This window comes from Ranitomeya imitator, chromosome 1, assembly GCF_032444005.1.
Source record: "Ranitomeya imitator isolate aRanImi1 chromosome 1, aRanImi1.pri, whole genome shotgun sequence".
Taxonomy (NCBI): Eukaryota; Metazoa; Chordata; class Amphibia; order Anura; family Dendrobatidae; genus Ranitomeya; species Ranitomeya imitator.
Window position 1 is genome coordinate 85,517,568 of NC_091282.1, and position 27,982 is coordinate 85,545,549.

Genomic DNA, 27,982 nt, shown 5'->3' on the forward strand with positions numbered 1-27,982 from the left:
TCCTCCCTTCAATACGATGCAGTTGTCCTGCCCCCTATGCAGAAAAGCAGCCCCAAAGTATGATATTTCCCCCACCATGCTTAACGGTTGAGATGGTGTCCTTGGGGTTGTACTCATCCTTCTTCTTCCCCCAAAGATGATGAGTTTTGTTGATTCCAAAAAGTTTAATTTTGGTCTCATCTGACTACATGGCCTTCTTCCATGCCTCATTTGGATCATTCAGATGGTCATTGGCAAATGTCAAAACGGCTTGGACATGTGCGCGCGTGAGCAGGGGCACCTTGCATGCCATGCAGAAATTTAATGCATGACCATGTAGTGTGTTACTAAAAGTAATGTTTGAGATTGTGGTCACAGCTCTCTTCAGGTCATTGAACAAGTCCTCCTGTGTAGTTCTGGGCTGATTCCTGACCTTTCTCTGAATCATCCATACCCCACGGGGCGAGATCCCGCATGGAGCCCCAGATGGAGGAAGATTGACAGTCATCTTATGTTTCTCCATTTTCTAATAATTGTGCCAACAGTTGTTGCCTTCTCATGAAGATGCTTGCTTATTGTCCTGTAGCCCATCCTAGTCTTGTGCAGGTCTACAATTTTGTCCCTGGTGTCCTTAGACAGATCTTTGGTCTTGGCTATGGTGGAGAGGTTGGAGTGTGATTGGTTGAGTGTGTGAACATGTGTCTTTTATACAGGTTATGATTTCAAACAGGTGCAATTAATACAAAAAAGAAAAACTAACATGTCTGTGAGAGACAGAATTCTTGCTGGTCGGTAGGTGATCAAATACTTATTTAATGCAATAAAATGCAGTTTAATTATTTAAAAGTCATACAATATGATCTTCTACCTTTTTATTTTTAGATTCTGTCCCTCAGAGTTGAAGTTTACCTACAATAAAAATTACAGACCAATCCGTTCTTTGTAGGTGGTAAAACTTACAAAATTGGTGCTGTCATACTGATTAAAATGATACGTTAAGTTTCCTTGTATTCATATCTGTATGCATTAGGGCAGACCTGTGGGCAGGATGGTTGGCATGCCTGTTCAGACCTGTGGGCAGGATGGTGGGCAGGCCTGTGGGCAGGATGGTGGGCAGGCCTGTGGGCAGGATGGGGGGCAGGCCTGTGAGCAGGAAGGTGGGCAGGCCTGTGGGTGGGATGGTGGGCAGGCCTGTGGGTAGTGTCTTCAGCTTTGTTCCTTCCCCTCTGCTGTATCTGGATGTTTTATCTTCTTTAATAAAAATTTGGTGCCAACGTCATCCCACCCATTGGGTGGCGCTTGTGCAGATTAAGCTCTTGGAAGTCTTCAGGAAAATAGAGGCGGCGGCTGCGCATGTGTAAATTGCTCAGTGCCACCATTCGCCATTTTACTGAATCCCACCATTAGATCAATCTGTGCAAGCCACCCATGGCTAGAACTAATGGAGGGTTTCAGTAAAATGACGACAGTTGCACTGAACAATCTACACATGCGCAACCTCCAGCGCCATTTTCCTGAAGACCTCCACGAGCTCAATCTGTGCAAACGCTGCCTGCGGCTAGGACAGCGCCAGTGCAAAATGTTAAATAGAGAAGAAAAGACACCTAGACACAGCGGAGGGGACTGAGCAAAGCTAAAGACCCTTTACACTGTCCCGCCCACGGGTGATCCCTAGTGTCATGTGCAACGTAAGGAGCTGGGTGAGCACCTAAGAGCAGTCTGTTATTATTTTAACCTCTCTGTAAAAATGGTGGCCAGCTAGACACTATTTTGATGGGTTTATGCAATTTGAATACTGGGCATTTTTGCATTCACCAGAATGCAACATTTTTGGAAAATTTGTAACGAATTTAATTTGTTTTGAATCACTTTGTTCATCTCTTCTTCTTATTGCTTCATGACCAGAGGTCGAATGGGTAACATCTTTCTTTGTGGAGAGTGACATGCCAGTGTAAGGAGACTTATAGGCCATGCATTTCTCCTCTGGAAAAATAAATATGCAAATTGCCTTTTCAGAGATGAAGAGGACTAGAACTTCAGTGCCTAGGCACGTAAAAGGGTCAATATTGACTTTAAATTACCATTAGGGAGCACAAGAATTCTAGTCCTTTTCCTCTCTGCAGTGGCAATTTGCATACTCATAAGTAGACAAACGGACCATTCAAGCCTTCTAGTGAAGTTTTTGGTGACGATGGGGTGTCGTCTTCCCCCCCCCCCCGCCATGATAGGTGTCTCCCAATTTAAAGCAACATATCACCCAAAATGATATAATTTATATGTGAAATGCCCACTTAAAGGGAAGGTGCCGCAATTTTGTTTTTGTATTAAAAATAATTGTTTATATAAACAATTATTTTTAATACAAAATTATTTTTTTTAACTTTAATATATTTTTTATTATTAATTATTTTTGCAGCCACTGGGCGCCGCCATTTTGCTTTGCAGCAGTGTAAGAGTCCCAGCACGACACTTACACTGTGCAAAATACGGCAGCCCTGGACATAGGAGGCTGCGGTCGGGAGGCGACCCAGCAGCTATAAGCTTCTCTCTGCTCTGATGTGGCCACGCTCCCTGGGCTGTCTCCACATCACAGCAGAGGCAGGAGGTCGGCGCCATCTTGCTTCAGCCTACAGTGGAGTGTACCTGTGAGCTCCACTGTGACTGAGCTGTGCTGTTAGAGGGGCAGCTCCATCTGTCTCCCCTCACTCAGCGGCGTTCCCTGTCCTCTGGTGTGTGGCTGTAATCCCTAGAGAGGGTGAAGGAATGCTGCCGTCTGATGTCCTCTATCTGGAGCTGCAGAGAGGTAACAGACGGGGATGGGGAGGCTCTGTGCTGCTCCGACCTCACTGCAGCTCCTCACAGGACATCAGACCGTGCATCTCTCACTATACTGTGCTGAGCCATGTATCTAATCCTCTCCTGTGTAATACTGTCTGCTGGCCCCTGTATCTAATCCTCTCCTGTATGATACTGTCTGCTGGCCCCTGTATCTAATCATCTCCTGTGTGATACTATGCTGAGCCGTGTATCTAATCCTATACTGTGTGATATTATACTGAGCCGTGTATCTAATCCTCTCCTGTGTGATACTATGCTGAGACATGCATCTAATCCTCTCCTGTGTGATACTGTCTGCTGAGCCATGCATCTAATCCTCTCCTGTGTGATACTATGCTGAGCCATGTATCTAATCCTATACTGTGTGATATTATACTGAGCCGTGTATCTAATCCTCTCCTGTGTGATACTATGCTGAGCCATGCATCTAATCCTCTCCTGTGTAATACTGTCTGCTGAGCCATGCATCTAATCCTCTCCTGTGTGATACTATGCTGAGCCATGCATCTAATCCTATACTGTGTGATATTATACTGAGCCATATATCTAATCCTCTCCTGTGTGATACTATGCTGAGCCATGCATCTAATCCTCTCCTGTGTGATACTGTCTGCTGAGCCATGCATCTAATCCTATACTGTGTGATATTATGCTGAGCCATGCATCTAATCCTCTCCTGTGTGATACTATGCTGAGCCATGCATCTAATCCTATACTGTGTGATATTATACTGAGCCGTGTATCTAATCCTCTCTGTGTGATACTATGCTGAGCCATGCATCTAATCCTCTCCTGTGTGATACTGTCTGCTGAGCCATGCATCTAATCCTATACTGTGTGATATTATACTGAGCCGTGTATCTAATCCTCTCCTGTGTGATACTATGCTGAGCCATGCATCTAATCCTCTCCTGTGTGATACTGTCTGCTGAGCCATGCATCTAATCCTCTCCTGTGTGATACTATGCTGAGCCATGCATCTAATCCTATACTGTGTGATATTATACTGAGCCGTGTATCTAATCCTCTCCTGTGTGATACTATGCTGAGCCATGCATCTAATCCTCTCCTGTGTGATACTGTCTGCTGAGCCATGCATCTAATCCTCTCCTGTGTGATACTATGCTGAGCCGTGTATCTAATCCTATACTGTGTGATATTATACAGAGCCGTGTATCTAATCCTCTCCTGTGTGATACTATGCTGAGCCATGCATCTAATCCTCTCCTGTGTGATACTGTCTGCTGAGCCATGCATCTAATCCTCTCCTGTGTGATACTATGCTGAGCCATGCATCTAATCCTATACTGTGTGATATTATACTGAGCCATGTGTTGTGAATTCTGTGGCAGAGCTCCCTCCTGTGGTCACAAGTGGTACTTCGGCTGATTCTCTCTGTGAGCTTCCGTTGGTGGAGGAAAGTGGTACTGCGGCTTCTGAGTTTCCTTCCTCAGGTGATGTGGTGAAGTCGTTAGGTGCTGCTCTATTTAACTCCACCTAGTGCTTTGATCCTGGCCTCCAGTCAATGTTCTAGTATTGGACCTGTTTCCTCCTGGATCGTTCCTGTGGCCTGCTGCTCTACATAGCTAAGTTCTGCTTTGCTATTTTGTTTGCTGTATTTTTCTGTCCAGCTTGTCTATTTGTTTTTTTCCTGCTTGCTGGAAGCTCTGGGACGCAGAGGGTGTACCTCCGTGCCGTTAGTTCGGTACGGAGGGTCTTTTTGCCCCCTTTGCGTGGTTTTTGTAGGGTTTTGTGTTGACCGCAAAGTTACCTTTCCTATCCTCGCTCTGTTCAGAAAGTCGGGCCTCACTTTGCTAAATCTATTTCATCTCTACGTTTGTCTTTTCATCTTAACTCACAGTCATTATATGTGGGGGCTGCCTTTTCCTTTGGGGTATTTCTCTGAGGCAAGGTAGGCTTATTTTCTATCTTCAGGCTAGCTAGTTTCTCAGGCTGTGCCGAGTTGCATAGGGAGCGTTAGGCGCAATCCACGGCTGCCTTTAGTGTGGTTGGAGAGGATTAGGGATTGCGGTCAGCAGAGTTCCCACGTCTCAGAGCTCGTTGTTTGTTTTTGGGTTATTGTCAGGTCACTGTATGTGCTCTGACCTCTATGTCCATTGTGGTACTGAATTACCTTATCATAACAGTACTGGAGGCCCAAAGTACTAATGATTCTCAATAGAGGGAAAAAAGAAGTTCTGAGACCATTTTTTTTTCTCTGCACTGTGTTTTGCCTTTTTTTTTCCCCTAGACATTTGGGTGGTTCAGGACACAGGTGTAGCAATGGACATTAAAGGTCTGTCTTCATGTGTGGATCAGCTCACGGCAAGAGTACAAAATATTCAAGACTTTGTGGTTCAGAATTCTATGTTAGAACCGAGAATTCCTATTCCTGATTTATTTTTTGGAGATAGAACTAAATTTCTGAGTTTCAAAAATAATTGTAAACTATTTCTGGCTTTGAAACCTCGCTCCTCTGGTGACCCAGTTCAACAAGTTAGGATCATTATTTGTTTTTTACGTGGCGACCCTCAGGACTGGGCATTTTCTCTTGCGTCAGGAGATCCTGCATTAAGTAATATCGATGCGTTTTTCCTGGCGCTCGGATTGCTGTACGATGAACCTAATTCAGTGGATCAGGCAGAGAAGAATTTGCTGGCTCTGTGTCAGGGTCAGGATGAGATAGAGGTATATTGTCAGAAATTTAGAAAGTGGTCCGTACTCACTCAATGGAATGAAGGTGCGCTCGCAGCTATTTTCAGAAAAGGTCTCTCTGAAGCCCTTAAGGATGTCATGGTGGGATTTCCTATGCCTGCTGGTCTGAATGAGTCTATGTCTTTGGCCATTCAGATCGCTCGACGCTTGCGTGAGCGTAAATCTGTGCACCATTTGGCGGTATTACCTGAGCTTAAACCTGAGCCTATGCAGTGCGATAGGACTTTGACCAGAGTTGAACGGCAAGAACACAGACGTCTGAATGGGCTGTGTTTCTACTGTGGTGATTCCACTCATGCTATCTCTGATTGTCCTAAGCGCACTAAGCGGTTCGCTAGGTCTGCCACCATTGGTACGGTACAGTCAAAATTTCTTCTGTCCGTTACCTTGATCTGCTCTTTGTCATCGTATTCTGTCATGGCATTTGTGGATTCAGGCGCTGCCCTGAATTTGATGGACTTGGAGTATGCTAGGCGTTGTGGGTTTTTCTTGGAGCCCTTGCAGTGTCCTATTCCATTGAGAGGAATTGATGCTACGCCTTTGGCCAAGAATAAGCCTCAGTACTGGACCCAGCTGACCATGTGCATGGCTCCTGCACATCAGGAGGTTATTCGCTTTCTGGTGTTGCATAATCTGCATGATGTGGTCGTGTTGGGGTTGCCATGGCTACAAGTCCATAATCCAGTATTAGATTGGAAATCCATGTCTGTGTCCAGCTGGGGTTGTCAGGGGGTACATGGTGATGTCCCATTTCTGACTATTTCGTCATCCACCCCTTCTGAGGTTCCAGAGTTCTTGTCTGATTACCGGGATGTATTTGATGAGCCCAAGTCCGATACCCTACCTCCGCATAGGGATTGTGATTGTGCTATCGATTTGATTCCTGGTAGTAAATTCCCAAAAGGTCGACTGTTTAATTTATCTGTGCCTGAGCACGCCGCTATGCGGAGTTATGTGAAGGAGTCCTTGGAGAAGGGGCATATTCGCCCGTCATCGTCGCCATTAGGAGCAGGGTTCTTTTTTGTAGCCAAGAAGGATGGTTCACTGAGACCTTGTATAGATTACCGCCTTCTAAATAAGATCACGGTTAAATTTCAGTACCCCTTGCCGTTATCTGATTTGTTTGCTCGGATTAAGGGGGCTAGTTGGTTCACCAAGATAGATCTTCGTGGTGCGTATAATCTTGGGCGTATTAAGCGAGGCGATGAATGGAAAACTGCATTTAATATGCCCGAGGGCCATTTTGAGTATCTAGTAATGCCATTCGGACTTGCCAATGCTCCATCAGTGTTTCAGTCCTTTATGCATGACATCTTCCGAGAGTACCTGGATAAATTCCTGATTGTGTACTTGGATGACATTTTGATCTTCTCGGATGATTGGGAGTCTCATGTGAAGCAGGTAAGAACGGTGTTTCAGGTCCTGCATGCTAATTCTTTGTTTGTGAAGGGATCAAAGTGTCTCTTTGGTGTTCAGAAGGTTTCATTTTTGGGGTTCATCTTTTCCCCTTCTACTATCAAGATGGACCCTGTTAAGGTCCAAGCCATCCATGATTGGACTCAGCCGACATCTCTGAAAAGTCTGCAAAAGTTCCTGGGCTTTGCTAATTTTTATCGTCGCTCCATCTGCAATTTTTCTAGTATTGCTAAACCATTGACCGATTTGACCAAGAAGGGTGCTGATGTGGTCAATTGGTCTTCTGCTGCTGTGGAAGCTTTTCAAGAGTTGAAGCGTCGTTTTTCTTCTGCCCCTGTGTTGTGTCAACCAGATGTTTCGCTTCTGTTCCAGGTCGAGGTTGATGCTTCTGAGATTGGAGCAGGGGCTGTTTTGTCGCAGAGAAGTTCTGATTGCTCGGTGATGAAACCATGCGCCTTCTTTTCCAGGAAGTTTTCGCCTGCTGAGGGAAATTATGATGTGGGCAATCGAGAGTTGCTGGCCATGAAGTGGGCATTTGAGGAGTGGCGTCATTGGCTTGAAGGAGCTAAGCATCGCGTGGTGGTCTTGACTGATCATAAGAACTTGACTTATCTCGAGTCTGCCAAGCGGTTGAATCCTAGACAGGCTCGTTGGTCGCTGTTTTTTGCCCGTTTTGACTTTGTGATTTCGTACCTTCCGGGCTCTAAAAATGTGAAGGCGGATGCTCTGTCTAGGAGTTTTGTGCCCGACTCTCCGGGTTTATCTGAGCCGGCGGGTATCCTCAAAGAGGGAGTAATTGTGTCTGCCATCTCCCCTGATTTGCGGCGGGTGCTGCAAAAATTTCAGGCTAATAAACCTGATCGTTGCCCAGCGGAGAAACTGTTTGTCCCTGATAGGTGGACGAAAAAAGTTGTCTCTGAGGTTCATTGTTCGGTGTTGGCTGGTCATCCTGGAATCTTTGGTACCAGAGAGTTAGTGGCTAGATCCTTTTGGTGGCCATCTCTGTCGCGGGATGTGCGTACTTTTGTGCAGTCCTGTGGGATTTGTGCTCGGGCTAAGCCCTGCTGTTCTCGTGCCAGTGGGTTGCTTTTGCCCTTGCCGGTCCCGAAGAGGCCTTGGACACATATCTCTATGGATTTTATTTCAGATCTTCCCGTCTCTCAAAAGATGTCAGTCATTTGGGTGGTCTGTGATCGCTTCTCTAAGATGGTCCATTTGGTACCCTTGTCTAAATTACCTTCCTCCTCTGATTTGGTGCCATTGTTCTTCCAGCATGTGGTTTGTTTACATGGCATTCCAGAGAATATCGTTTCTGACAGAGGTTCCCAGTTTGTTTCGAGGTTTTGGCGAGCCTTTTGTGGCAGGATGGGCATTGACTTGTCTTTTTCCTCGGCTTTCCATCCTCAGACTAATGGCCAGACCGAACGAACCAATCAGACCTTGGAAACATATCTGAGATGCTTTGTTTCTGCTGATCAGGATGACTGGGTGTCCTTTTTGCCTTTGGCTGAGTTCGCCCTTAATAATCGGGCCAGCTCGGCTACCTTGGTTTCGCCGTTTTTCTGCAATTCTGGGTTCCATCCTCGTTTCTCTTCAGGGCAGGTTGAGTCTTCGGACTGTCCTGGTGTAGATACTGTGGTGGATAGGTTGCAGCAGATTTGGACTCATGTAGTGGACAATTTGACCTTGTCCCAGGAGAAGGCTCAACGTTTCGCTAATCGCAGACGCTGTGTGGGTCCCCGACTTCGTGTTGGGGATTTGGTTTGGTTATCTTCTCGTCATATTCCTATGAAGGTTTCCTCTCCTAAGTTTAAACCTCGTTTCATTGGTCCGTATAGGATTTCTGAGGTTCTTAATCCTGTGTCTTTTCATCTGACCCTTCCAGATTCTTTTTCCATACATAACGTATTCCATAGGTCATTGTTGCGGAGATACGTGGCACCTATGGTTCCATCTGTTGATCCTCCTGCCCCGGTTTTGGTGGAGGGGGAGTTGGAGTATATTGTGGAGAAGATTTTGGATTCTCGTGTTTCAAGACGGAAACTCCAGTATTTGGTTAAGTGGAAGGGTTATGCTCAGGAAGATAATTCCTGGGACTTTGCCTCTGATGTCCATGCTCCCGATCTTGTTCGTGCCTTTCATATGGCTCATCCTGGTCATCCTGGGGGCTCTGGTGAGGGTTCGGTGACCCCTCCTCAAGGGGGGGGTACTGTTGTGAATTCTGTGGCAGAGCTCCCTCCTGTGGTCACAAGTGGTACTTCGGCTGATTCTCTCTGTGAGCTTCCGTTGGTGGAGGAAAGTGGTACTGCGGCTTCTGAGTTTCCTTCCTCAGGTGATGTGGTGAAGTCGTTAGGTGCTGCTCTATTTAACTCCACCTAGTGCTTTGATCCTGGCCTCCAGTCAATGTTCTAGTATTGGACCTGTTTCCTCCTGGATCGTTCCTGTGGCCTGCTGCTCTGCATAGCTAAGTTCTGCTTTGCTATTTTGTTTGCTGTATTTTTCTGTCCAGCTTGTCTATTTGTTTTTTTCCTGCTTGCTGGAAGCTCTGGGACGCAGAGGGTGTACCTCCGTGCCGTTAGTTCGGTACGGAGGGTCTTTTTGCCCCCTTTGCGTGGTTTTTGTAAGGTTTTGTGTTGACCGCAAAGTTACCTTTCCTATCCTCGCTCTGTTCAGAAAGTCGGGCCTCACTTTGCTAAATCTATTTCATCTCTACGTTTGTCTTTTCATCTTAACTCACAGTCATTATATGTGGGGGCTGCCTTTTCCTTTGGGGTATTTCTCTGAGGCAAGGTAGGCTTATTTTCTATCTTCAGGCTAGCTAGTTTCTCAGGCTGTGCCGAGTTGCATAGGGAGCGTTAGGCGCAATCCACGGCTGCCTCTAGTGTGGTTGGAGAGGATTAGGGATTGCGGTCAGCAGAGTTCCCACGTCTCAGAGCTCGTTGTTTGTTTTTGGGTTATTGTCAGGTCACTGTATGTGCTCTGACCTCTATGTCCATTGTGGTACTGAATTACCTTATCATAACAGCCGTGTATCTAAACCTCTCCTGTGTGATACTATGCTGAGCCATGCATCTAATCCTCTCCTGTGTGATACTATGCTGAGCCATGCATCTAATCCTATACTGTGTGATATTATACTGAGCCGTGTATCTAATCCTCTCCTGTGTGATACTATGCTGAGCCATGCATCTAATCCTCTCCTGTGTGATACTGTCTGCTGAGCCATGCATCTAATCCTCTCCTGTGTGATACTATGCTGAGCCATGCATCTAATCCTATACTGTGTGATATTATACTGAGCCGTGTATCTAATCCTCTCCTGTGTGATACTATGCTGAGCCATGCATCTAATCCTCTCCTGTGTGATACTATGCTGAGCCATGCATCTAATCCTCTCCTGTGTGATACTGACGGCTGAGCCGTGTATCTAATCCTCTCCTATGCACTCCTCTCCCCCTGCATATCTTTCCCCATTGCACACACAACTCAATGCGTGCGATAACAGGAGCTGCGGGCGTCATGCTGTATTATGGCATTACGTGAGATCTATATGACGGTATTATTTGATCTGTATGGTGGTATTATGCTTGATCAGTATTGTGAGAATTATATGGTGGTATTGTGTGTGATCTATATGGCGGTATTGTGAAAACACTGGCAGTATTATGTGTGATCTATATGGCGGTATGTGAACACTGGTGGTATTATGTGTGATCTATATGGCGGTATGTGAGAACACTGGTGGTATTGTGTGATCTATATGGCGGTATTATGTGAGAACACTGGCAGTATTATGTGTGATCTATATGGCGGTATTATGTGAGAACACTGGCAGTATTATGTGTGATCTATATGGCGGCATGTGAGAACACTGGTGGTATTATGTGTGATCTATATGGCGGTATGTGAGAACACTGGTGGTATTGTGTGATCTATATGGCGGCATTATGTGAGAACACTATGGCAGTATTATGTGTGATCTATCTGGCGGTATTATGTGAGAACACTGGCAGTATTATGTGTGATCTATATGGCGGTATTATGTGAGAACACTATAGCAGTATTATCTTCTGAAAGCGGACCCATTCTATGGTGGTTCTGGCTGTGCACCTGCATGCGGGTCTGGGGTAATAGAGGGGATAGCATGACCTCCAGTTAGGTGTAGTCAGGGGAAGGCTGGTGAGGTAGCTGAAGAGAGGGGTCTCATTTTTATCGTTACTATATGGCAACATTTCCTTCCCAGCGTCACCCCAGACTGCGCCTGTCGCCTCGCTTTCACACATCGCCAGGACAGGATGGAGAAGACAGGATCTGAGGAGGGGAATGGGGTCTGGATCAGACCAGGCCATCAATCCGCAGAAATGTTTCCTGGATTTCTGTGGAGCAGACGGTCCATCCATGAGTATAAAAGACAGCGCTCTATGTACAATCCCTGGCTGCTCCGCACACCGAACAGGGGGCCCCTATAGACCAGCACACTGCTCTCCTGAAATACTCTGTGCTGCTGTCACCCTGCTCCCTCCACCACATATCTCCCAGAATCCTTGCTGCCTGCCATCCTCGGTGACTGTCTACTTGTCAGTATAAGGCTGCTTTCACACTAGCGTCGATACGGGCCCGTCGCAGTGTTGGGCCGATGTACCGACGCATGCTGTGAAAGAAATGTCCGATGTGGGCAGCGGAAGCAATCTTACGACGCTTCCGCTGCCCCATTGTAAGGTCTGGGGAGGATGAGGCGGAGTTTCTGCCGTGCATGCGCGGTCGAAAATGGTGGACTCGACGCACAAACAAACATTACATGTAACTTTTTTTGTGGCGGCGGTCCACCAAAACATGGCGCAACCGTCGCACGACAGTTGCGACGTGTGGCAATACGTCGATAATGTTAGTCTATGGGGAAAAAACGCATCCTGCAGACAACTTTGCAGGATGCGTTTTTTCTCCTGAACGACGCATTGCAACGTACAGCCAACAACGCTAGTGTGAAAGTAGCCTAAGGCTGCCGTCACACTATCAGTATTTGGTCAGTATTTTACCTCAGTATTTGTAGCTAAAACCAGGAGTGGGTGATAAATGCAGAAGTGGTGACATGTTTCTATTATACTTTTCCTCTAATTGTTCCACTCCTGGTTTTGGCTTACAAATACTGAGGTAAAATACTGACCACATACTGCTAGTGTGACGGCAGCCATACTCTGCAGTCACCAACAAAATGGCTGCTCATTTGGTTCCTGAATCTCATCCTCTCTAATCCCTTAGCAAACACCCAGAAGGAGAGGAGAGGAGACATCACACAGGTCAGCAAACTCCGCCCATAATTACTGCAGTGCAGTAATGTGAGCTAGTTGTACACTAGGTTTTTCTGAAATTTCAGCAGCTGCTCCCCCTAGTGTTTAAAAGTGGAAATTCCAAAACTTTTCAAATTATTTTTCATATTTTACTAAATTATAAACAAATGATAATATCTTTTAAGAAAATGTAATCATTAATTCTTTACATTTTTACAATTTCTGAAAAAAAAATTTTTTTGATGGCACCTTCCCTTTAAGGCTTCTCTGGTAACAACTACACAGTAATGGAAGTGATCTATAGACTTTCTTGCAGCGCCCCAGGGTCCTGGTCGTTGCAATAATGTCACTCTTTCACCAGGGGGAGTGATGTTACGTCTGAAGGCAATAAAGGAGATCACCTTACCAGGTATCACAAACCACACGTCACACTTCACACTCCAGGCCGCCAGGGGGAGCCATGCTTCTATCTATTAAGGCACTCCTCACAATTAGGTAAAACTGGTAGTCTGGATAGAAAGTGAGGCAGAACGAGGGAGAAGCTGGCTGGAGAGAGAGGGAGCCAGATGCAGACTGAGGTCTGCGGAGGACGAGTGTCCACGGAGCTGCGCCTGCCCCACGTGCGGCAGCATCCTAAGAAAGAGACATCAGAAGGGAATTGTCTTGTAGTGAGTGAGAAACAAAGTCATAGCAAAGGAGAGGAAACCAGAAGGCATTCTTCCCTGTAAAGGCTGCCTGCTTCTGAGGCGCAGAAGCTGGTAGCCAGAACACCGAGGGAGTAAGGATCTCTATGCTTTACTTCAGAGACTGGCAGGACAGTTAATTCCACGTTGGCTGCCCGACCTTATACCCAGGAGGCACGGTGGCAACTTGTGGGGGCCGGGGCATGATAGAGTCCCTGTAAAAAGCCTCAGGCCATCAGTCATACGGGTTTGTCCTATCCTATACATCAGGGGGACAGAGAGAAAGAGACGTTACATCTACAATAGTTGTGAGGACCTCACCGAGAAGCTCAGCAGGGAGGGACTACAAAACACAGGCGCTAGAGGAAGGCTATAGAATTCCACCTGGATAAGGGGAACTCTGGATTTGCCTTTGAACCAGCCGGACTCTACCTGCCCTGTGATCCGGTGCTCTGGACTGTGGACACTGAAGCTTCCAGTAAAGGTAAAGAGACTGCAACCTTGTGTCCTCGTTCTTTACTGTGCCTCTCACCATCCACCATCTATACACTGGGAAGCCCTTGGGACATACTTCACCTGTGGGAAGGTATACCATCTAGCTGCCATAACATCACCCCAGCGGACCCCTAAGCAGCGTCGGTCACCCTGACCGAATACCACACGTGGCGTCATGAACACTATTCTCATAGAAGCTCTTCATTTCATTGGACGCCCCTCGAAGGGCCACGGGCCAGGTCGGGCCACCATGACATCCCCATCGAGAACTGAAGGACCTGGTACCGAGTACCCCATTGCCCTAACGTGGGGGCGCTCCATTCTCATCACAGACTATATGTGTGTTAGGGGCCGCAAAACATTATATAATCTTCCATGAACCTGTCCATGTTGGGGCTGTTCTCAGTCACATACATCTGAATGGTCCATTTCAGCCTCACAGTGGAGGTCAGCTTGTTAAACTGTGAGAGATATTGGGAGATCTATAGCTCCATGCTGCCCATCACCTGCTCCAGTGACCAGAAAAACACTGGCTGCTACAGGAGCTTCTTCCTGTGATGTAATAAAGGATCGATAGATAGAGAGACAGATAGATAATAGATAGATAGATAGATAATAGATAGATGATAGATAGATAGATAGATAATAGATAGATAGATAGATAGATAGATAGATAGATAGATAGATAGATAGATAGATAGATAATAGATAGATAGATATTAGATAGATAGATGATAGATAATAGATAGATGATAGATAGATAGATAGATAGATAGATAATAGATAGATAGATAGATATTAGATAGATAGATGATAGATAATAGATAGATGATAGATATAATGATAATAGATAGATAGATAGATAGATAGATAGATAGATAGATAGATGATAGATAGATAGATAGATAGATAGATAGATAGATAGATAGATAGATAGATGCTCTATATAGGTGTGAGCAGAGGCTTATAGTGAAGGAGTTAAGCAGTGACACATCCCCCATTGCTCCACACTTATTATCTTGCTGCTCTGTGACTGGCAGAAGAGGAGCAGTTTCTAATCGGATTGTGTCTGCCCTTGTAATCCCAGCTCACAGAGCTCCAAGCTCCCTCTCTTCAATATCACTAATGTCATTTGTATTGGCTGCATTAGACAGATGTTCAGAGTGTCTCTCCTTCCTTCTGGGTCTCTCATTCTGATCCCCCTTAATACTTTCACTGCTATTAAATCCACAATCCTCCCCTTTTACTTTTTCAGCAATCTGGCAGAGTGGCAAGACCATGCTATGCACTTGGCATATGGGACACAAGCAGGATGCCCTTGAAAATATTGCTAAGGAAGCTCCAGTGGTGCATTAGCCAATACTCTGTGTGAGGCCCTTAGTTGTGGCTGGAAAGACATTCATTAAGGAACACAGAAATTAAGCAGAAAACAATGGGAGAGTGAGAGGGAAAAGAGAAAAATAGAGAGAAGAAATGTGAGAGAGAAGGAATGAGAGGACACAAGACACAGGGAAGTAGAGAGGAGTTTAGACAGGGAATGTGAGAGATGAGGGGTGTGGAGAATGATAGTGAGAGAACTGAGAATGGATGAGGAATTAATGAATTAGGAAAATAAAAAAGAAAGAAAGAAAAAGAAAGAAAGAAAGAAAGGAAAGAAAAGGAAAGTAGAAAGGAAGAAAAAGAAAGATTGAAAGAAAGAATGAAGAAAGAATGAAAGAGAGGAAATAAGATAGGAAGAAAAAGGAAAGAAAACGGGTCCGTGAGAAAATAAGTAGAGTGAATGAGAGCGAGCAATAGAGCTAGAGAAAGAAAAAAGAAAAGATAAAGAAAATAAGTAGATAGAAGGAATAATGAGAGCAGCAGAGTATCTAATAATGAGAGTGCGACACAGGTCTGCAGATGACTGGACACATGGAGGCACAGGAGAGGACACGATGAAGGACAGACTATGGAGGAGATACATGCAGAGGCTTTGGTTGCAGCATTTAATCTCTTACCTTCAGGCAGGGTGGATACTCATAGTGCACACTGTCCATACAGATCTTCCACCAGACAGGCTCCTGGTTCTGGACCTACCTGGGGGCTGGTTTTTGCACAGTGTCACTCAGGCTTCCTCTTTAGCGCCCCCTGTAGTCCATCCATTCACAGTTCTGTCTGTAAAGAAAAGCAGCCCTATGAAGTGACCTTCACTCCACCCTGCTATCCTGTCTCCTGCAGGTCTCCTCTCTTGTTGATCCTGCAGTTCTCCTATCTTGTTCTGCCTGCAGGTCTCCTCTCTTGTTCCAGGTCTTCTCTCTTGTTGTGCCTGCAGGTCTCCTCTCTTGTTGTGCCTTCAGGTCTCCTCTCTTGTTCCAGGTCTCCTCTCTTGTTGTCCCTTCAGGTCTCCTCTCTTGTTGTCCCTGCAGGTCTCCTCTCTTGTTGTGCCTGCAGGTCTCCTCTCTTGTTCCAAGTCTCCTCTCTTGTTGTGCCTGCAGGTCTCCTCTCTTGTTGTGCCTTCAGGTCTCCTCTCTTGTTCCAGGTCTCCTCTCTTGTTGTCCCTTCAGGTCTCTCTTGTTGTCCCTTCAGGTCTCCTCTCTTGTTGTCCCTGCAAGTCTCCTCTCTTGTTGTGCCTGCAGGTCTCCTTTCTTGTTCCAGGTCTCCTCTCTTGTTGTGCCTGCAGGTCTCCTCTCTTGTTGTGCCTGCAGGTTTCCTCTCTTGCTGTCCCTGCAGTTCTCCTTTCTTGTTGTCCCTGCAGGTCTCCTCTCTTGTTGTGCCTGCAGGTCTCCTCTTTTGTTCCAGGTCTCCTCTCTTGTTGTGCCTGCAGGTCTCCTCTCTTGTTGTGCCTGCAGGTTTCCTCTCTTGCTGTCCCTGCAGTTCTCCTTTCTTGTTGTCCCTGCAGGTCTCCTCTCTTGTTGTGCCTGCAGGTCTCCTCTCTTGTTCCAGGTCTCCTTTCTTGTTGTCCCTGCAGGTCTCCTCTCTTGTTGGGCCTGCATGTCTCCTCTCTTGTTGTACCTGCAGGTCTCCTCTCTTGTTGTGCCTGCAGTTCTCCTTTCTTGTTGTCCCTTCAGGTCTCCTCTCTAATTGTCCCTGCAGGTCTCCTCTCTTGTTGTGCGTGCAGGTATCCTCTCTTGTTTTGCCTGCAGGTCTCCTCTCTTGTTGTCCCTGCAGTTCTCCTTTCTTGTTGTCCCTTCAGGCCTCCTCTCTTGTTGTCCCTGCAGGTCTCCTTTCTTGTTGTCCCTGCAGGTCTCCTTTCTTGTTGTCCCTGCAGGTCTCCTCTCTTGTTCCAGGTCTCCTTTCTTGTTGTCACTGCAGGTCTCCTCTCTTGTTGTGCCTGCCGGTCTCCTCTCTTGTTGTGCCTGCCGGTCTCCTCTCTTGCTGTGCCTGCAGGTCTCCTCTCTTGTTTTGCCTGCAGGTCTCCTCTCTTGTTGTCCCTGCAGTTCTCCTTTCTTGTTGTCCCTTCAGGCCTCCTCTCTTGTTGTCCCTGCAGGTCTCCTTTCTTGTTGTCCCTGCAGGTCTCCTTTCTTGTTGTCCCTGCAGGTCTCCTCCCTTGTTCCAAGTCTCCTCTCTTGTTGTGCCTGCAGGTCTCCTCTCTTGTTGTGCCTTCAGGTCTCCTCTCTTGTTCCAGGTCTCCTCTCTTGTTGTCCCTTCAGGTCTCTCTTGTTGTCCCTTCAGGTCTCCTCTCTTGTTGTCCCTGCAAGTCTCCTCTCTTGTTGTGCCTGCAGGTCTCCTTTCTTGTTCCAGGTCTCCTCTCTTGTTGTGCCTGCAGGTCTCCTCTCTTGTTGTGCCTGCAGGTTTCCTCTCTTGCTGTCCCTGCAGTTCTCCTTTCTTGTTGTCCCTGCAGGTCTCCTCTCTTGTTGTGCCTGCAGGTCTCCTCTCTTGTTCCAGGTCTCCTCTCTTGTTGTGCCTGCAGGTCTCCTCTCTTGTTGTGCCTGCAGGTTTCCTCTCTTGCTGTCCCTGCAGTTCTCCTTTCTTGTTGTCCCTGCAGGTCTCCTCTCTTGTTGTGCCTGCAGGTCTCCTCTCTTGTTCCAGGTCTCCTTTCTTGTTGTCCCTGCAGGTCTCCTCTCTTGTTGGGCCTGCATGTCTCCTCTCTTGTTGTACCTGCAGGTCTCCTCTCTTGTTGTGCCTGCAGTTCTCCTTTCTTGTTGTCCCTTCAGGTCTCCTCTCTAATTGTCCCTGCAGGTCTCCTCTCTTGTTGTGCGTGCAGGTATCCTCTCTTGTTTTGCCTGCAGGTCTCCTCTCTTGTTGTCCCTGCAGTTCTCCTTTCTTGTTGTCCCTTCAGGCCTCCTCTCTTGTTGTCCCTGCAGGTCTCCTTTCTTGTTGTCCCTGCAGGTCTCCTTTCTTGTTGTCCCTGCAGGTCTCCTCTCTTGTTCCAGGTCTCCTTTCTTGTTGTCACTGCAGGTCTCCTCTCTTGTTGTGCCTGCCGGTCTCCTCTCTTGTTGTGCCTGCCGGTCTCCTCTCTTGCTGTGCCTGCAGGTCTCCTCTCTTGTTTTGCCTGCAGGTCTCCTCTCTTGTTGTCCCTGCAGTTCTCCTTTCTTGTTGTCCCTTCAGGCCTCCTCTCTTGTTGTCCCTGCAGGTCTCCTTTCTTGTTGTCCCTGCAGGTCTCCTTTCTTGTTGTCCCTGCAGGTCTCCTCCTTTGTTCCAGGTCTCCTTTCTTGTTGTCACTGCAGGTCTCCTCTCTTGTTGTGCCTGCCGGTCTCCTCTCTTGTTGTGCCTGCAGGTCTCCTCTCTTGTTTTGCCTGCAGGTCTCCTCTCTTGTTGTCCCTGCAATTCTTCTTTCTTGTTGTCCCTTCAGGCCTCCTCTCTTGTTGTCCCTGCAGGTCTCCTTTCTTGTTGTCTCTGCAGTTCTTCTTTCTTGTTGTCCATTCTGGTCTCTTCTTTTGTTGTCCCTTCAGGTCTCCTTTCTTGTTGTTCCTGTGGGTCTCCTCTCTTGTTGTCCCTTCAGGTATCCTCTCTTGTTGTCCCTTCAGGTCTCCTCTCTTGTTGTCCCTGCAGGTGTCCTCTCTTGTTGTCCCTGCAGGTCTCCTCTCTTGTTGTCCCTGCAGGTCTCCTCTCTTGTTGTGCCTGCATGTCTCCTCTCTTGTTGTGCCTGCAGGTCTCCTCTCTTGTTGTGCCTGCAGTTCTCCTTTCTTGTTGTCCCTTCAGGTCTCCTCTCTAGTTGTCCCTGCAGGTCTCCTCTCTTGTTGTGCCTGCAGGTCTCCTCTCTTGTTTTGCCTGCAGGTCTCCTCTCTTGTTGTCCCTGCAGTTGTCCTTTCTTGTTGTCCCTTCAGGACTCCTCTCTTGTTGTCCCTGCAGGTCTCCTTTCTTGTTGTCCCTGCAGATCTCCTCCCTTGTTCCAGGTCTCCTTTCTTGTTGTCACTGCAGGTCTCCTCTCTTGTTGTGCCTGCCGGTCTCCTCTCTTGTTGTGCCTGCAAGTCTCCTCTCTTGTTTTGCCTGCAGGTCTCCTCTCTTGTTGTCCCTGCAATTCTTCTTTGTTGTTGTCCCTTCAGGCCTCCTCTCTTGTTGTCTCTGCAGGTCTCCTTTCTTGTTGTCTCTGCAGTTCTTCTTTCTTGTTGTCCATTCTGGTCTCTTCTTTTGTTGTCCCTTCAAGTCTCCTTTCTTGTTGTTCCTGTGGGTCTCCTCTCTTGTTGTCCCTTCAGGTCTCCTCTCTTGTTGTCCCTTCAGGTCTCCTCTCTTGTTGTCCCTGCAGGTGTCCTCTCTTGTTGTCCCTGCAGGTCTCCTCTCTTGTTGTCCTTGCAGATCTCATCTCTTGTCCTTGCAGGTCTCCTCTCTTGTCTCTGCAGGTCTCCTTTCTTGTTGTCCCTGGGGGTCTACTCGCTTGTTGTCCCTTCAGGTCTCCTCTCTACTTGTCCCTGCAGGTCTCCTTTCTTGTTGTTCCTGTGGGTCTCCTCTCTTGTTGCCCCTTCATGTTTCCTCTCTTGTTGCACCTGCAGGTCTCCTCTCTGGTGTCCCTTCAGGTCTCCTCTCTTGTTGTCCCTGCAGGTCTCTTCTCTTGTTGTCCCTGCAGGTCTCCTCTCTTGTTGTCCCTGCAGGTCTTCTCTCTTGTTGTTCCTTCAGGTCTCCTCTCTTGTTGTCCCTGCAGGTCTCTTCTCTTGTTGTTCCTTCAGGTTTCCTCTCTTGTTTCCCCTGCAGGTCTCCTCTCTTGTTGTCCCTGCAGGTCTTCTCTCTTGTTGTTCCTTCAGGTCTCCTCTCTTGTTGTCCCTGCAGGTCTTCTCTCTTGTTGTTCCTTCAGGTTTCCTCTCTTGTTTCCCCTGCAGGTCTCCTCTCTTGTTGTGCCTGCAGGTCTCCTCTCTACTTGTGCCTGCAGGTCTCCTCTCTTGTTTCCCCAGCAGGTCTCCTCTCTTGTTGTCCCTGCAGGTCTCCTCTCTACTTGTGCCTGCAGGTCTCCTCTCTTGTTTTCCCTGCAGGTCTCCTCTCTTGTTTTCCCTGCAGGTCTCCTCTCTTGTTGTCCCTTCAGGTCTCCTCTCTTGTTGTCCCTGCAGGTCTCCTCTCTACTTGTGCCTGCAGGTCTCCTCTCTTGTTTTCCCTGCAGGTCTGCTCTCTTGTTTTCCCTGTAGGTCTCCTCTCTTGTTGTCCCTGCAGGTCTCCTCTCTTGTTGTCCCTTCAGGTCTCCTCTCTTGTTGTCCCTTCAGGTCTCCTCTCTTGTTGTCCCTGCAGGTCTCCCCTCTTGTTTTCCCTGCAGGTTTCCTCTCTTGTTGTCCCTTCAGGTCTCCTCTCTTGTTGTCCCATCAGGTCTCCTCTCTTGTTGTGCCTGCAGGTCTCCTCTCTTGTTGTCCCTTCAGGTCTCCTTAATTGTTTTCCCTGCAGGTATCCCCTCTTGTTTTCCCTGCAGGTTTCCTCTCTTGTTGTCCCTTCAGGTCTCCTCTCTTGTTTTCCCTGCAGGTCTCCTCTCTTGTTGTCCCTTCAGGTATCCCCTCTTGTTTTCCCTGCAGGTCTCCTCTCTTGTTGTCCCTTCAGGTATCCCCTCTTGTTTTCCCTGTAGGTCTCCTCTCTTGTTGTGCCTGCAGGTCTCCTGTCTTGTTGTGCCTGCAGGACTCCTTTCTTGTTTTCCCTTCAGGTATCCCCTCTTGTTTTCCCTGCAGGTCTCCTCTCTTGTTTTCCCTGCAGGTCTCCTCTCTTGTTGTCCCTGCAAGTCTCCTCTCTTGTTGTCCCTTCAGGTATCCCCTCTTGTTTTCCCTGCAGGTCTCCTCTCTTGTTGTCCCTTCAGGTCTCCTCTCTTGTTGGCCCTGCAGGTCTCCTCTCTTGTTGTCCCTTCAGGTCTCCTCTCTTGTTGTCCCTGCAGGTCTCCTCTCTTGTTTTCCCTGCAGGTCTCCTCTCTTGTTTTCCCTGCAGGTCTCCTCTCTTGTTGTCCCTGCAGGTCTCCTCTCTTGTTGTCCCTTCAGGTATCCCCTCTTGTTTTCCCTGCAGGTCTCCTCTCTTGTTGTCCCTTCAGGTCTCCTCTCTTGTTGTCCCTGCAGGTCTCCTCTCTTGTTTTCCCTGCAGGTCTCCTCTCTTGTTGTGCCTGCAGGTCTCCTCTCTTGTTTTCCCTGCAGGTCTCCTTTCTTGTTGTCCCTGCAGGTCTCCTCTCTTGTTTTCCCTGCAGGTCTCCTCTCTTGTTGTGCCTGCAGGTCTCCTCTCTTGTTTTCCCTGCAGGTCTCCTTTCTTGTTTTCCCTGCAGGTCTCCTCTCTTGTTGTCTCTGCAGGTTTCCTCTCTTGTTTCCCCTGCAGGTCTCCTCTCTTGTTGTGCCTGCAGGTCTCCTCTCTACTTGTGCCTGCAGGTCTCCTCTCTTGTTTCCCCAGCAGGTCTCCTCTCTTGTTGTCCCTGCAGGTCTCCTCTCTTGTTTTCCCTGCAGGTCTCCTCTCTTGTTGTCCCTGCAGGTCTCTTCTCTTGTTGTCCCTGCAGGTCTCCTCTCTTGTTGTCCCTGCAGGTCTCCTCTCTTGTTGTCCCTGCAGGTCTCCTCTCGTTTTCCCTGCAGGTCTCCCCTCTTGTTTTCCCTGCAGGTCTCCTCTCTTGTTTTCCCTGCAGGTCTCCTCTCTTGTTGTGCCTGCAGGTCTTCTCTCTTCTTCCCCTTCTCTGTGTAACACACAAGAAATGAAACACATATGCTCCTCCGTCTCCTTCTATTTCCCATTGTTTCTGGCACTATTGTCTGCTGCAGTTTCTCCAATGTGTAAAGTGGAAACACATGCACCCTGAGCCCCATCCCGGCGCACGATCCTGCAGGAGCCGCATGGCAGCACTTGTTACCATGAAACCTCTTTATTTGCCTTCTAACGTGGATCCAGCATTCTTCATTAACACGAGAGAAATTCTATCATTTCCATGTGGCTGGACACCAGGCGAGATCAATGCGGAGGAGATCTAGAAGTCAACCATTATGTCAGAACAAATCAAAATAATGCGTCTATTATTTCAATCGATGCGCCTTTTTTATGCGCACAGCGTCTGATGCCGCACAATGTGTCCTGTGTATTGTGCTGTGTGCAGCCCTTATCCGTCTGTAAAGAAAACATTAATATGCTTGTCAATAGCTGCAAATTAATGACAACATTCCTGCAACTCAGCAGCCTGACCAAACCAAACACATCGCAGTCTGGTGATGTCATAGGGGAGTGACGTCACTACGCTATAGTTTTATATATGCACACATTCATACATACACATTTATCCATGCATATGCACATACATCTGTGTGTGTGTATATATATATATATACACATTATATATATATATATATATATATATATATATATATATATATATATATATATATATATATATATTTATATATATATTCAGGCCAGACACCTCTATCGATATAGTTATACATATCCTGATATACACTGAGCATATACATACACACACATCTGTTAATATAGATGTTCATAGGTTGATATATATTGATACACACACATATATATGGAGGTAGGTATATTTATATACATATATGTCTGTATATATTACACTTGCAAATACATATATATATATATATATATATATATATATATAATCGAAATATTTGCAAATCCCTAGCAATTTTTGGATTCACCACTGAGCAGACACATTTCACCTGGATTCATATTTTACTAATTTATTCCTTTTTTTTAAATTATTTCCACTGCAGCATTTTTAAGTTACAAACTAAACTAAAAATAAATAGATTAAAATCAACAAGACAGAAAGTGTGTTGTATTTTTACAGTAGAGCTCCATCTGCCAGACATAAATAATAATCCTTCATAACATTCCTAATCTATTTCTTTTTTTTTTTCTCAATGGAATAAAGAAGAGATTAATAATCTATGTCTAACACAATCCAACCACAGACAAAGATCCGGCGACTTTACTGGCAGAATTAATTTAAGGAAAAAGTAAATCGTCCCATTTTTTAAAAAAAGAAAAAATAATAATAATATTCCAGTAAAATTCTTAAAAGCTTAGAGATTTTATTGTAAAAAAAAAAAAAAAAAAAAAAAAAGCATTAAATATTGGAAAAAAAAAAAATCATTTGTCTGGTAATGAGTGATATCACTGAAAAGCTTCAACGTTCTTATTGGTGGGAAATGAACGCTCTTTTTTTTTTATGAACACTCCACGTTTTATGGTTTGGTGACATTCTAGTCATTCATATGTGCTGATAATATACAGCCAAGGGTTAATTTACTGCCTCTGTTCAGGGGCGCTGAGTGGTGTTAAGGGTCGCTAAAGGGAGTTTACAGGAAGCCTGTGTTTTACATAAAAGACCCAAAGATTGTAATTTTGTTTTCATTCCATACTGTACAGTGTGTTTAACATGTCAATTAAGGATTTATTCCTGATACTTTATAACAGCCTTTTTTTATTCTTCTTTTTTTTTTTTTTTTTTTTTTTAATAAATAGCAGGTCCTTTCAATTGAGATCTTTGTGTGTCACCAATCACCAATGCCAGGGGTTTTACCTTGCCTTACCTTGCTTTTCCAAGAAAAGGAAAAAAAAACACGTGATAAAATGGCAAATCCATTGTATGGGTAGAAATATAAAAATAAATAAAATAACAACAGGTAAGTAATCTGAATGAGTGCATGGAAGCCATTTGCTCTCTCTCTCTCTCTGTATATCAGGGGACACAGGCAATGTTTTGGATTATTTAGATGATTGATAAATATTTATATTTATATAAACATATTTATTACAATCATTTGAATAATGAACTATATATATATATATACATATACATATATATATATATACATATATATGTATGTGTCTATATATATATGTGTATCTATCTATCTATCTATCTATCTATCTATCTATCTATCTATCTATATATAAATAATAATAAAAAGAATAAATAATAAACATATATATAAATATATAGATATAGATATATGTAGATATAGATATATTTAAGCTTTATATTACTCAAATCTGTATAATACATATATAGTCTCTCTATACACACACACACACACACACACACACACACACACACACACACATATATATATATATATTAATAAAACAATAACTAATCATATACCATTGTAATAGAAAACCGACATATAAAATAATTTTTAAAAAAACATATATTTTTTCTTGACCCCCGCGCTCTGTCGAGTTGTCCTCGTGTCCTTCTTTAGCTGTAAATAATAGATCTGAGATGAGCTAATTAGCGCCATTAATCACTGATAAACCCGGCGCTCGGTCCCGGCCACAGACACCGCTCAGTACCGCCATCCGCCTCAGCTCCAGATACACCGATACCTCTGTGTACAGGAGGACATTTCTTTTTAAGTGCTTTTCTTAATTACAGAAAAAAATCGCATCATTAATAACATCCTCACAAAAAAAAAAACCATCTTACAAATATATTTCCATTTTTTTCAGCCTCTTTAGGCTAGTTTTTAAAACCGATTTATTTGCCGTGAAATGAATGCTTGGAGGAATGATAATAAACAATAATAAATACAATGCAAGGAAAAGAAAATACACAATAGAACAAATGTGGTGAATTGGGTTATATACAATGGAAATAAAATAAACATGACACGTTAACGGAAAAAAAATGAATAAAGCAAAGTGTCAAATATTTAGGAGGATTTGCTAAAGTAAACACTTACATATTGTGTGTTTCAAAAAAAAAACTGTAAAAAATGCAGAGAATAATGGCGATGTTTATAGTGGTGCCCATGGTTTTTTTTTTTTTTTAACGTGTTCAGCATATTAGAATCTATCTATGTACAGTATATATATATTATCTCTCTCTATTATCTATTGACACAGACGCACACAGACATATATATATATTTCTAAGTATTTATATATAATTTTATACATGTCAATATTTGAATCAATCTATCCATTCTATCTATCTATCTATCATCTATATTTTATCTATTTTTTTATTATCTATTATCTATTTTTCTATTCTCTATCTATCTATCTATTATCTATCTATTATCTATCTATCTATCTATCTAACTATTATCTATCCCATATCTATTATCTATCTATTATCTATTATCTATCTATTATCTATCTATCTATTATTTATCTATCTATCTATCTATCTATCTAACTATTATCTATCCCATATCTATTATCTATCTATTATCTATTATCTATCTATTATCTATCTATCTAACTATTATCTATCTATTATCTATTATCTATCTATTATCTATCTATTATCTATCTATCTATTATTTATCTATCTATCTATCTATCTAACTATTATCTATCCCATATCTATTATCTATCTATTATCTATTATCTATATATTATCTATCTATCTAACTATTATCTATCTATTATCTATTATCTATCTATTATCTATCTATTATCTATCTATTATTTATCTATCTATCTATCTATTATCTATCCCATATCTATTATCTATCTATTATCTATCTATCTAACTATTATCTATCTATTATCTATTATCTATCTATTATCTATCTATCTATTATCTATCTATCTATTATCTATCTATCTATCTATTATTTATCTATCTATCTATCTATCAATGATCTATCTTTTATCTATCTATTATTTATTATCTATCTATCTATCATCTTTACAAATATTACAGAAAATGCTTTTTTACTAGGTAGTTTATAAGTCTAAAATATTTAGGACTAAAATTGCTTTATTGATATTATTATTATATTAAAATTGTAAAATGAAGCAGAGAACAAGTGATGTATCCTCCTCCTTGCCCTTGTCCTGGTGTCAGCATACGATACCTGCCAGCAGCTCCTCTCGGTCTGTCCCGGGTCTCCTCCATGGCAGGTAGGCCGGTGGTCCCAGGTCCTCCTCCAGCCTCTGCCATCGCCTCCTGCCCATGACTGAGGGCTGGTGCCAGGCGCAGGTGCTTCTCGGATCCTCGCCACCCTTAATAGCGCTGCCTCCCCCATATTAGTCAAGAACCTTGTAATTAATTTGAAGTTACCCATTGCACCATATCATTAAAATAAAAAATACAAACCTACCCGAGTCCAAACAGCCTGACAAAGACAGGAGCTGTGAAGGGGCCATTTGCATACAGCTTCCCTGTATAGTGAGTGCTGGAGTGCCCAGTGTTAGATCCCTAATTACACTCTCGAATGCTTATTAACATTTATTTAAACACTGCTTTTTAGCCTTTGTGCATAGCAAAAAAAAAAAAAAAAGATCGATTGAATGTGAGTGCAAAGTCTTCCAGATCTGTCAGTAGATGCAATGTATTTCTATATAAACTGGAGGGAAGGGGGCAATGCAGCAATGATGCTGGGGGTCTGCAAGCTTCTATGTAGCACTGTAGATCAGGTGTCATTTGTCAGGAGCTTATTCTAGAAATTGCATGCATCTTCTTTATGGAGCTCCTCTTGTGGGAATTATAAGGTTCTGCTTAAAAACAAAATACAAGTTGCCTGGAAATGTAGAAGATCTGAGCAGCAATCAGCCAGGGGTGTATTAGTTTAGATACTCTACCCCTGTAGTATATGGGGTTTAAATATAGCACAGCCAGAATTTAATTATGCAAAAGGAAACCTGGAGCTGGGCGTCAAGCTTCTATTGTTTTTCTTTTCTTTGCCATTTATTAAAATGTTCATTGCAAAATGCAAATCTAGGAATTGTCCAACTGGGGGGAAAACTCAATATGCGAGCGCCACCTAGTGGTCAAAGTCTGGGATTGCTCTGTGTTTCTTAGCGCTTTTGTCACGGTCTCATGCTGTCCCTTGGTGGAGCTGCGGTGGAAAAACACTTTTTTTTGTTTTCCCTCAGCCTTTTCATTTTAATTAAATGAAACAAACATTTAATTTTGCATTTCAAAGGTTCTTTTTTTTTTTTAAGCATCGCCCATATATTTAATGCCACTTAGATAGGTTTGTATGCTTTTTATGCTCAACAGCCATTGAAAGGTGGTTTTAATGTCTGCCAGTAAAGCAATGATGACTGGTTCACTACCCTTAGAAAAAGAAAAAAAAAATCTGCATAAGTATAAACTGCTGAATGCAAAAAAAGAAAAAAAAAGCACTCACCATTATCTTTATTGTCTGTCCCCAGTTCTGATAGTTAAATATTTACAATAATTAGAGATATGCTGAATTACATGCTATGAAAGACCTTTGAAAAAAACAGATTCGCACTTGGCAGTGAAAGCTTTGTTTTACTGTACTGGTGAGTGAGAATGTAGAAAGCTAAGACGTGTTTATCTTACAATATCAGCCAGATGTCTCCAGCACAAATAGAACATGCAACATTGCACTGATGTAACCTTCATCCTGGCCATTATGTGACATTCCAAAATGTCCAGGAACAGATAGACGAGGGAGCATTAACACGGCGAGGCGCAAGCAGAAACTACTGGCAGACAGGAATTTCCCATGTAGGCAAAACTGGCAGATGGATAGGGCCACACAAGACAGGGGGCAGTATAAATACTTTCTTCTATGCAACCACTTATACTCAACTTGGGCTCACTAAGGCTTCATTGTCACGATGAGCTTTGGCTGAATTTTTTGATATTGCAGATTTTCTGCAGTATTTATTATTATTATTATTATTTATTATTATAGAGCCATTTATTCCATGGCGCTTTACATGTGAGGAGGGGTATACATAATAAAAACAAGTACAATAATCTTGAACAATACAAGTCATAACTGGTACAGGTGGAGAGAGGACCCTGCCCGCAAAGGCTCACAATCTACAAGGGATGGGTGAGGATAGAGCTGGTCATGCAGTGGTTTGGTCGATCGGTTGTTACTGCAGGTTGTAGGCTTGTCGGAAGAGGTGGATCTTCAGGTTCTTTTTGAAGGTTTCGATGGTAGGCGAGAGTCTGATGTGTTGTGGTAGAGGGTTCCAGAGTAGGGGTGATACGCGAGAGAAATCTTGTATATGATTGTGGGAAGAGGAGATAAGAGGGGAGTAGAGAAGGAGATCTTGTGAGGATCGGAGGTTGCGTGTAGGTAAGTACCGGGAGACGAGGTCACAGATATATGGAGGAGACAGGTTGTGGATGGCTTTGTAGGTCATGGTTAGGGTTTTGTAGTGGAGTCTCTGGGCAAAGGGGAGCCAGTGAAGGGATTGACAGAGGGGAGAGGCCGGGGAATAGCGGGGGGACAGGTGGATTAGTTGGGCAGCAGA

At 44.4% G+C, this 27,982-nt stretch overlaps 1 protein-coding gene across 1 annotated transcript; it reads right to left on the minus strand.

Moving 5' to 3' along the window:
• Nucleotides 1-20,818: 20,818 nt before the first annotated feature.
• LOC138643482 (octapeptide-repeat protein T2-like) lies at nt 20,819-25,682 on the minus strand. The gene is made up of 2 exons (XM_069732513.1): nt 25,597-25,682; nt 20,819-21,443 (listed from the first exon to the last, which is right to left on the minus strand). Exons 1-2 carry the CDS (start codon nt 25,680-25,682, stop codon nt 20,819-20,821), a joined length of 711 nt encoding a protein of 236 aa, XP_069588614.1.
• Nucleotides 25,683-27,982: the final 2,300 nt, after the last annotated feature.